Source organism: Dipodomys ordii, unplaced genomic scaffold (genome assembly GCF_000151885.1).
Source record: "Dipodomys ordii isolate 6190 unplaced genomic scaffold, Dord_2.0 Scaffold53, whole genome shotgun sequence".
In the NCBI taxonomy this organism is placed as follows: Eukaryota; Metazoa; Chordata; class Mammalia; order Rodentia; family Heteromyidae; genus Dipodomys; species Dipodomys ordii.
Genome location: NW_012267269.1, coordinates 6,472,887 through 6,484,382, shown reverse-complemented (window position 1 = coordinate 6,484,382; position 11,496 = coordinate 6,472,887). Strand labels below are relative to the sequence as shown.

The window sequence follows — 11,496 nt, the reverse complement described above, 5'->3', positions numbered from 1 at the left end:
TTCTTCTTCTTCTTCTTCTTCTTCTTCTTCTTCTTCTTCTTCTTCCTCCTCCTCCTTCTTCTTTTTCTTCTTCTTCTTTTTTTCTTTTGCCAGGTTTGGGGCTCGAACTCAGGGTATGGGTGCTGTCCTTGAGCTTCTTTTGCTCAAGGCTAGTGCTCTACCACTTGAGCCACAGCATCACTCAAGCCCTTTCTGAGTAGTTCACTAGAGATAAGAGTCTGGTGAACTTTCCTGCCCAAATCTGGCTTCAAATCATGATCCTCAGATCTCAGCCTCCTCAGTAGCGAGGATTACAGGCATGAACCACCAGCACCCAGCTACAGGCTTAATATTTAAGCCAATAACTTTTGCTGACTATCAATGTACCATGGCCCAAGCCAATTTCCTCATCTCACCTGATTCTTAAGGCTCTTTATTCACAAAATTAGGAAGTAACTATGCTCAAGTTCTATAAATATGATTTCCCTTTTTATCTTAATAAAAATAAATAAGAACAAGGAGATATAAAAGGTTTGGTTTTCTTTAGTCTGGAAAAGAATTTCTACATGAACAGATGGTTTAAGACTCCCATCTAGAATAAATTTGTAAAGCAGTTCTCCTCTTCTAAACAAAACTCTTGAGATTTGATATTTAGACTTTTAGTTACCTGAATCTGATCTTACATCATTGGAGACATTGTGCCTTGTAAAATATTTTCTTCAGAGTTTTCCAAAACAATTCAAATATACTTACCTCTGCTTGGCAGAGTGCATGAAGACCTTGCAACACCAAGGCTGCTGGAGTAGCTTGGTCAGGCTTGGTACATTCATTGAGCACCTGAGAAATAGCAGCCAACATGTCTGCACCATGCTGATAAGGCCTACAAGAAATGACAGCTTAAATCAAAATTAGATCCAAACAGATACTATCATTCCCAGATCTTTGCCTGAACAAAAGATATTGTCTGAAACAAAAGTTTTTTTTTTTCTTTTTTCCAGTTGTGGGGCTTGAACTCAGGGCCTGAGTACTGTCCCTTGAGCCTCTTTGTACTCAAGGCTAGTGCTCTACCACTTTGAGATATAGTACCACTTCTGGATTTTGAGTGGTTATTTGGAGATAAGAGTCTCTTGGGGGCTTTTCTGCATAGGCTGGCTTCAGACCATGATCCTTAGATCTCTGCCTCCTAAGTAGCTAGGATTACAGGCATGAGCCTCCAGTGCTCAGCTATTGGTGCTTTTCTTTACCCTTGTACTACTAAATATCAACGTTCAAATACTATAACAATATGTTTTTCTTTTTAAAAATGTATTATGATCATTTCTGCTATACCTTATTGATCATTTTTATATAGAATTATTGTCCAAAGAAGGAAAACAGTTTTTAACAAATGTTATTCCTCTTAAATCACAAACTGTATTGTCTGAGTTGAGAACAATCAAATGCATAATAGGATCGACATCCAACTGAAATTATCAGTATAGAAAGCTATTTTTTCCTGGTGATTGCTCTGGTCTAAGACACTGACTGAAAGCAAAAATCTGAGATCAGAAGATGACTTACAGTAGTAAGTGATTACCACAATAACAGTGTTAAAAATAATACTAATAGAAATTATAACTAACTGAGCACCTACCTCATACTAGGCACCATGTTACATTCATTAACGCAACTTCCCAGAGTACCTTTCACTAAATAGCAACACAGGTCCATCTCTGAATCCTTGTTACCCCAATTATATCATACTTTCTTCAATAATAAAATGTCAGGTGCTGGTGGCTCATATCTGTAATCCTTACTACTCAGGAGGCTGAGATCTGAGGATTGCAGTTTGAAGCCAGCCTGGGCAGGAAAGTCCATGAGTCTCTTATCTCTAATTAACCCCTCAAATACCAGAAGTGAAGCTGTGGCTAAAGTGGTAGAGCACTAGCCTTGAGCAAAAGAGCTCAGGAACAGAGCCCAGGCCCTGAGTTTAAGCCCCATGACCAACAAACAAAATATAATAATAGCAATAACAACAACAACAACAATAATAATAATAAATGTCAGCTAACCACTTCTACCTCTGAATTTTTTTCTCTACTAATACAGTAATAAAATTCAAACTCCTAGATCTTGGGTTATATATGTATAACTTTTTTGTAACTTACACTGAAATTATTTTTGTCATGCAGAGAGACAGAAGCTTAGAAATGAAACAGACCAATAGGATTAAATTCCTATACATCTGACCCAATATTTGACTTGAAACAGGAATTAAGGAAGTGTCAGCATCCAGGCTAACCCAATGAGCAGCTTCAGGAAGCATCATTCACCCTATGGTCAGTGACAGACATGAGACATGCTCCCAGGAATTTTACAGTTCAGCAGCCTAATCAGCATGGGAAACTGCAGGATTACAAATGACTTCAGATGCATCTAATCTATTTCCTCTGTATATATTTTTACTTCACCCAAGCAAGGAAAATAATCCTGATAAGGTAGAGCTTTACTGTTGTTATTTCAGTCTTATCACCTCTGGCCTATCAATTAATCCATAATTTAGAGCAGCAGAGTCTGCTTCCTACTTTCATGTGTCCCTAAAATCTTTGAGTACAATAGGAAATTCAACATCTTTTCCTTCCTTGTTATATTCCTAGTAATTCCACCCAATGAGTCACAAATAAGGCATTAAAAAAAATCAGGCAAATAAATGAACAAGACAAAAAGAAATCAGGTACAAACCAAGCATAGTGGTACATGTCTATAGTCTCAATACTTGGGAGGCTGAGGAAATTGAGACTTCAAAGCCAGCCTTAGCCATATAGCAAGAACTCTTAAAACTCAAAGGTAGCTGGGAAATAAGACAGTTTAAAAGGGTAATGTTTAGTTTTCAGTGATCCGAAAGCTGAATACAGAAAAATAGAAAACACAACATCCTATATTTTACTGTAATATGAAATTACTACCCATAGAAAGCATATAAACATCTTATAAACTGAAATATAAAACTAGATTGCAAAGGGAACAACATACTTCCTTCTCAAAGTTAATGTCTAACAACTTTAGTCAGCAAACATGAATTGAAAGTAATTTACACTTCCATATGATAAAAGATTAGGTGAGAAAAATATATCACACTATACATCCTGAGGAAATAACCACCGTACCTTTGCTTGCATATATCTCTGATGGATGCTGCTTTGGCAATCAGTTTCTCCCACTGGAGCTCCTTGCTCACAGAGAGGGAAGGCATGTCAGACATAGCCATAAAACGCTGCAGTTCAGGATATACACGATCCTAATAACACAATTCCACAAGGAAAGGTGACTTCCCAAATTAGTTGAATAATCCCTGTCCCTTTAAATGCAACATTTTCACTTCCAAATCTCCATTTGCATTGGAAATTACAATGTATTTCTGCTAATCAGCAGAGAAGAATACTGTTATGATTACTGAGGATCTTGTTTCAAATGCATATACTGTTCACCTCATAAAAGAAGAAAGTGGCTAAATCTCATCCTAACTACAAAGGCTCTAATCACAACAATCACAACCATATTTCTATTACTTGCTCACATAAATGGAGAGATAAATTACAGAAATAAATAAGATTATTTCAGATTCTCTATTTCTGAGAGTCAATCACAAATAACTGTATTATAGATCAAATACATCAAAATAAATCAAAATCTCAATGCAATCATTGATGTTACTCACTAATAATTCTAAATCAAAGTGCTGTCACATATAATTATGTAATTATTTTTCTTCAGTAAAAGGAATATGTTTAATACTCATATAAACACTTGTCTGTGAGCTTACCTGCTTTTCCCACAAAGATGTCAGCAGGCGCAAAGTGACAGCTCTCAGTTGTGGGGTAGTTCCAAGCAACTGGATTACTCGTAGAATCTGTCCTGTGCATACCTAGAAAAACATTATATTTTTGTTTCATACATGCAACTGAAGCCCAATTCAAAGTTTCTAGAAGCATTTTAAACCCCTCATTTTAAAATAATGGAAAGTTGCTGGAATATTATTAATCTCAGAAGATGGGAGATAGCTTTCGAGTGAGCTAGCAGGCAATTTGGGAAAGAGATGAGCCAGTTTAGGAGAACAATGAATATAAAAACATGACTATTAAGTGATTTAAAAGAATTCTTAAATATTATAATAATTTCATCTTTAGTTAAATTACCCTCATGGAAAAATTTAGGCCTGTAAATTTCATAATACCAAATAGAATTTCAATGTACTACTTAGGTTTAATTTTCTTTTTTCTTTCCTAAGTAAATGGGTTAATACACTAACCTTGTGAACACCAAGTGTAGGTAATGTATACAATATGTCACTGTATAGCACAGGTTCCAAAGGTCTTCCTAATTTGAACATTAAAACTGGAATCAAATTTGGCACCTAAGATGAATTTAAAGAGTATTTTATTAGTCTTTGTTCAAAAAAGAAAGAATCTATATGACAGTGTTTTTATATTTCTTTTATTGTAAAGATACTGTACATAGGGGTTACAGTTACATGAGTAAGGTAATGAGTATATTTCCTATTGAGCATTGTTACCTCCTCTTTTGTTTTTCATCTACCTTCTCTACCCTCCCTGGCTTCCCAACTCCTCCTCCCCCCCTCAAAGTTGTAAAGTTCATTTTCAGCATAGTGTCTTGTACATTCCATTGTTACAATGGGGCAATCTGGAAATAACAAAATATGACCATGTCTATTTACCCCTTTTTTCTTCAAAGGAATATGACTGGGTAAATTAGAAGACTTAGCAGTGTCAGCACAGTGAGACACATGTGAAACCTAAACTACTTGAGAGGTGAGGATATGGATGATGGAGGTTCAAAGCCAGTCCAGGAAAAAAAGTTTCTGAGATACTCCCCCATTTCCAAAAACAGCTGAATAGGATAAATCATGCCTGTCATCTCAGCTAGGTAGAAAATATAAACAAGAGGACTGAAATCTAGGCAGGACCATGCATAAACATGAGACCATCTTTAAAATAACTAAAGCAAAAAGGGATAGAGTGTGGCACAAGTTCTAGAGGTCCTACCTAGCAAATGTAAAGCTCTGAGTTCAAATCCCCATACTACAAAAAAATATATACCCCTCCCTCCCACATATACATAAAAATGTCAATTGACTATTTGTTATTAATGGAATTTTATAATGCCATTAATATATTAATATTCCACATCTAACAAATAGTCAGCACTTAAGCTATAAATATATAATAGAATAACTACAAATAGTGAAATATTCAATTAAGGTACTCCAATATAAAGTAATTAAAGTCAGTGTACCACAAATAGGATTAGTGGGTAAAAATTTTCCAGGTCCAGAGTTCTCATTTAAAGCTCTAAGTATAGCATAATAAAATGAGAAAAAATTTATGCATGGATCACAAGATTTAATATTGTCAATCAAAATCCCACCTGTCTTCTTTGGTAAAACTGAAAGAAGTCTCTCAATTTTTACCTATAGATTCCAAATTTTATACATTAAAAACAAAATACTGAAGAACCAGAACAATCTCAAATTGGCAAAACAAAGTTAATAGACTCAAATTTCTCAAATCTAAATTACCACAAAGCCACAAAAGTCAATGGTTCTGGCATAGGACCAACTCCAACACAGCCCACTACTGAGAACTCTAGAACAGATGGTCCTCTTCTTAGGATTCAATCACAGAAGACTACATGTTGTATATACATGAAATATCCAGAATAGGAAAATCTACCCCGAAAGTATATGGACTAAGTAGTTCCTATGACTTCGGGGAAAAAAAGGACATAGGTGAAGAAGAAAAAGGCTGACAGCTATTGCTAATAAATATGGTGTTTTGATTTTTTTTAAATATTCTCAATTGTTGTAGTGAGATGTGTGCATCTCTATATATACTAAAAGTCATTCAGTTATACACTTTGAATAGGTAACTTCAAACCTTAATAAGACTTCCTTTGTGTTTTGTATGTGTATGTGTGAGAGAGACAGAGACAGAGAGACAGAGAGAGAAAGCACACACGCACGCACACACGCACACACTGGAGAAAGAAGAAAAGCCAGAATACACATCCAAACTTACTTAAAGAGGGTGAGCTCAAGGATGGTGGCCAGGCTCACTTGAACTCAGGGCTTAGCCACTATCCTTGAGCTTTTTTTTTTTCTCTCAAAGCTAGTGCTCTATTATTTAAGCCACAGCTCCACTTCTAATTTGTGTGTGTGTGTGTGTGTGTGTGTGTTTAATTGGAGATAAGTGTCTTACAGACTGTGTGTGTGTGTGTGTGTGTGTGTGTGTGTGTGTTTAATTGGAGATAAGTGTCTTACAGACTGTACTGCCCAGGCTGGCTTCAAGCCATGATCCTCAGATTTCAGCCTCCTGAGTAGTAAGGATTAAAGGCAGGAGCCTGTAATTGCTCCAGGCAATAAGACTACTTTTAAAACTTCAATTCAAAATTCTTTACTTAATCTACTACAAGTAGAGCACTCAATAGGTGAAAATAAAGTGCTAAAGATATTATCTTCCATATGTTGTACAACAAAGTTGGTTGTCTAATATTTTAAGTCCTCTGTTCTAATCTTAGAAGGTCTTCTTCTTTTAAGCTAAGAAAACACTGACTTTACTTCAATTTCAAGAAGGAAAAATAGCCCCTTCATTCTAGCACCAAGACAATTACACTGAAAAAATTAATTCATTAATGATTCTAAGCATAATATATCAAAGTGGCATGTGGAACCATGCACAGAATGCTCAATGCCTGACAACAGATACCCAGAATTTATGTTGTCTTGTCAATGAGTACCAGCACTTCATTGGAACAGAATTTCTATCACATTCACCTTGGAGAAATGAAAAGAACAAATTTTTGACTTGGCTTCTTGTTTCTCATTTTAATTAAAAACAAAAGGTTATCTTAGATAGCCTGTACTGGTCTCAATGAATTATCCCCTGTGAGAAGATTTCTACAAAGACACTCTGACATATTGTTAGTTCTGGGAAGGCTATCACTATATTTAGTGGCATTTTATAAAACAGTGTATTTAGTCGTGTGGCTTTTAAACAAATGTTTTAATTATATTGTCAACAGAGAAATAAAGTACTATATTTATGTTTAAGAGTACAGTTGCTTTCAGAGTCTTGGCTCTAAAGAAGTATGGGTTTCTTTCTTTGGCCAGTTAGGAAATAAAGAAACACTGTGGGAAATCTTCATAGTAAAAAATGTGAGATTGAATATAGTCCTTGAGAAAGAACAGTTCAAATTAAGCCTTGTTTAATGAAAATAAAAAATAATATACCACTAAGAAAACACTGATATCAATTTACCTCTTTTGAAATATTTTTACATAAAGTTAAATATCTTCCTAGTGAGATAACATATATGTGTACTTATTTACTTGAAATGTTATTATCAGCTTTTGAGTCTCCTGACCTTAAACATTCTACTCTCCAAACAGAAAACAAAACAAACAGAAAAAAAGAACACTGAAGTGTTAATTGAAAATAAGTTGCTAAGTACTGACGACTAACTGTCCTGAGATTCATAAAATTCAGTGCTTTCTCTTCACATTCAGAGTTCAAACCTTGATAAATGAATTCATTTAGAATCATGACATTGTTACAGGAGATCCCATAAAACTCTCAGCAGATTTCTCAGCAAAAATTTTGTAAATTAGAAGGGAATAAGACAACTGCTCTGGAAAGCAGTGTGGAGGTTCCTTGAAAGACTACACATAGAGCTCCCCTATGACTCCGCAATCCCTCTTCTGGGAATTTACCCAAATGACCACAAACAGGCCACACTAAAGCCACCAGTATGACAATGTTCATTGCAGCATTATTTACCATAGCCTAGATATGGAACCAACCCAAAAGCCCCTCAGTACATGAATGAATCGTGAAAATGTGGTACATATACACAGTGGAATTCTATGCTTCCATCAGAAAGATAACATTGCTCCATTCATAAAGAAATAAAAAGACTTGGAAAAATTATATTAAATGAAGTAAGCCAGACCTAAAGAAAAGCAGGTCATATGATTTCCCTCATTTGTAAGAACTAGAACATGAATATGATATTCTTAACAGTCGATCTCAAAAACCCAAGTGCTTAGTGCAAAGGATTATATATAATGAAGCATATTAACATGAACTCTAAATTATAGAAACAAAGAAGTTCTCATTAGACCCTGTATATAGTTTGTTCTTTTTTCTCTATTGTTTTATTCCTTTCTCCATTTCTTTTAGTTTTTGGTTCCTCATGTTTTGCATAATAGACAATGCAATATGTGGAAGGAAACGGGAATCACAGAAACAGTAGAAGTAAGAATGAACCACAACAACATTGATATTCACTTGACACTATGTTGGATATGAGCATTACAACTTGAGGGGGGAGAGAGAGGGGAAAGTGGGCAATAAAAGAGGGCTAGGGTAACAATGATTAAAAACAAATGTACTCATTGCCTTACTTATGTAACTGTAACTCCCCAGCTCATCACTTTCTCAATTAAAAAAAATAAATACAAGTATCAATGAAAAAATAACTACAAATCAAGAAAAACAGATCTGGTAAAACTGTTCTTCAAAAATTAAGGAGAAATAAAATGATTCCCTAAAAATAAAATCTGATGGAAATTCATCACTATTAGACATGTCTTACAAACAATGATAAAAGGAATCCTACCAGTTGAAAAATAAGAACACTGGACAGCACCACAGAAGCACGGGAAAATAATTAATAGATAAATACAAAATCCTATAACACTGTAATATGAATTGAATGACATGTCATTCAATTCTAATGCACAAGTTAGAAAACACAAGTATAAATAATTGTAACTTCAAAAATATACAAATGGATGTACATAAAAAACTGTCATTTGTAACAATAATATAAAGAGAGAAAGAAAAAAGTGATTGATGTTAATGTATAAAAGTTGTCAATTTCAATATCATTATACCTATAATGTTTTGTGTTAAGTATCATGACAACCGTAAGAAAAATAATCATAAAATATACACAAAAGAAAACACAAGGAATTTAGGCATAAACAGAAATAATGGAACATAAAAGAAGACAACAATAAAAGAGAAATAAATATCTACCAGAGAAAGAGCAATAAACAAAAAGGCAATTTGAAGTCCTTTCAGACACTAATTTCTCTAAATGTACATGGAATAAAGCTTCCAACTAAAAAACAAAGAGTGATTCAATGAATAAAATAACATCTAAATGGAGCTGAGAAGGGGGCTCAGTGATAGAGTGCTTGCCTTGCATGTATGAGGCCCTGGGTTCGATTCCACATAAGCAAAAAGAAAAAAGCTGGAAGTGGCACTGTGGTTCAAGTGGTAGAGTGCTAGCCTTGAGCTGAAGAGCTAAGGGACAGCATCCAGGCCCAGAGTTCAGGCCCCACGACCGGACCCAAAAAAAAAAAAATCTAAATGTATACTGTCTACAAAGGATTCATTATATATTGAAGGTTATAAATAGACTGAAAGTTAAAGGATATTCAATCTATAATAGACATTAAGTCAAAACATTTTCAGGGACAAAGAGTGACATTAAAGAAGATAACACAATTATAAATATTATAAATATGTATGCACCAAACATCAGAGTACCAAACATATAATGAAAACACTGCCAACAACACAATAGTTATAAAAGGGAAACAACAACATAATAATAGAAGATTCTGATATTAAACTTTTGAAATCTAACACTATGGAGAATATTCAAAAAAGATCAACAAAGAAATAGATGACTTAAATAACACAAACCTAATTGTCACAATAACTGTATGCAGAACATTCTAACCAAAAGCAGCAGAATACATGTTCCCCTCACACATAGACATTCTCCAGGATATATCACATATTAAGTCACAAAGTAAATTTTAATAAATCTAAGAGACTGGAAACCAAATATCCTTTATAAGCATAATAAAATGGAAACTGAAATCAGTAAATAAAAAGAAAATTTCACAAATGAATGGAAATAGATGACATTATTGATCCTAAGGTCAAAGAAGAAATCAAAAGGGGAGATCAAAAATATCTTGAGAGCCAGGCGCTGGTGGCTCATGCCTATAATCTTAGCTACTCAGGAGGCTGAAATCTGAGGGTTACAGTTTGAAGCCAGCCTGTGCAGGAAAGTCTGTGAGAATCATCTCCAATTAACCACTTGAAAACCAGAAGTGGTGCTGTGGCTCAAAGTGCTAGAGAGCAAGCTTTGACTTAAAAAAAAAAAAAAAAGCTCAGGGACATCACCCAGACCCTGAGTTCAAGCCCACGAGTAGAAAAACAAAACAAATCTTGAGACAAATGAAGACACAATACTTCAAAAGTTACATAATGAAGGGAGATTTATGTCAGTAAATATCTCACCATCACTGGTGAGATCTTTTATAAAGTGTGTACACTTTAAAATCCCCAGAGCAGGAAGGTTAGTTCAAACTCAGTCTTAGCTATATAGTGAGACCCTATCCTTCCCTCCCCCCCCCAACATACACACACCTCAAAAAGAAGAAAAAAAAATCTTCACCCCTTAAGAAGTAGGGGAAAAACAAAACATCAGCAAAAGTAAGGAAGCTAAGTGTTATTCTTTAAAAAGATCAATAAAATTTACAAACTTTTAGTTTGACTACAAAAACAAACAAACAAAAACAACCAAAAAAAAAAACCCTCTTGTACCTAAGATAAAATGATGCTGGACATGGGTACCAAGACTATATACAATGAAGAAAGATAGTAGTTTCTTCAACAAACAGGGTTAGTAAAACTGGATACTATCATGCAAAAGAATAAAGCTCAACCCTATCTAAATTTTTTTTTAATTCAAAATATTTAAAAATAGACCTAAAGCCACAAAACTCCTAGAAGAAAGCACGGGTAAAAGGCTTCCTAACAGTGGTCTTAGTAATGGTTTCTTGGATATGGCCACCATAAGCACAGACAATAAAACAAACATAAAGTAAATTATAGCACTTACAAGGCTCCTCAGCAGGAGCAAAACGAACACTGTAAAAAGATAAACTATAGGATGAGAGAAAATATTTGCCAAATATCTGGTAATTCCCCAAATATATAAGGAACCCCTACAACTCCACAAAATAACAATAACTCAGTTTTAAAAGAATCAGAGGCCAGGTGCCTGTGGCTTATGCCTGTAATCCTAGCCACTCAGGAGGCTGAGATCTGAGGATCAGAAGTAGTAGAGTGCTAGCTTTGAGCAGAGGAACTTAGGGACAGTGCCCAGGCCCAGTTCAAGCCCCATGAAGAAGAAAGGGGCCTCCCCCCCTTTCTTCCTAGTCCCCTCCTCCCAGGGGACTAGGAGGGGGAGAGGGGAGAAGGAGGAGGAGGAGGAGGAGGAGGAGGAGGAAGAGAAGGAGGAGGAGAAGGAGAAGGAGAAAAAGGAGGAGGAAAGAAAGACAAGAAAGACACAGAAAGAAAGAAAGAAAGAAAGAAAGAAAGAAAGAAAGAAAGAAAGAAAGAAAGAAAGAAAGAAAGAAAGAAAGAAAGAAGAAAG

The 11,496-nt window shown here is 35.1% G+C and overlaps 1 protein-coding gene across 2 annotated transcripts in view; it reads right to left on the bottom strand.

The window, feature by feature from the left end:
* Focad (focadhesin) overlaps positions 1–11,496 on the bottom strand; it is a 274,302-nt gene that overhangs the window by 134,414 nt on the left and 128,392 nt on the right. For both annotated transcript variants that reach the window (XM_013020828.1, XM_013020829.1), the window contains exons 12-15: positions 4,268–4,372; positions 3,782–3,883; positions 3,126–3,256; positions 733–859 (exon numbers count right to left, since the gene is read on the bottom strand). In XM_013020828.1, coding sequence (XP_012876282.1) covers positions 733–859; positions 3,126–3,256; positions 3,782–3,883; positions 4,268–4,372 — 465 coding nt within the window. The remainder of the gene's footprint in view (positions 1–732; positions 860–3,125; positions 3,257–3,781; positions 3,884–4,267; positions 4,373–11,496) is intronic.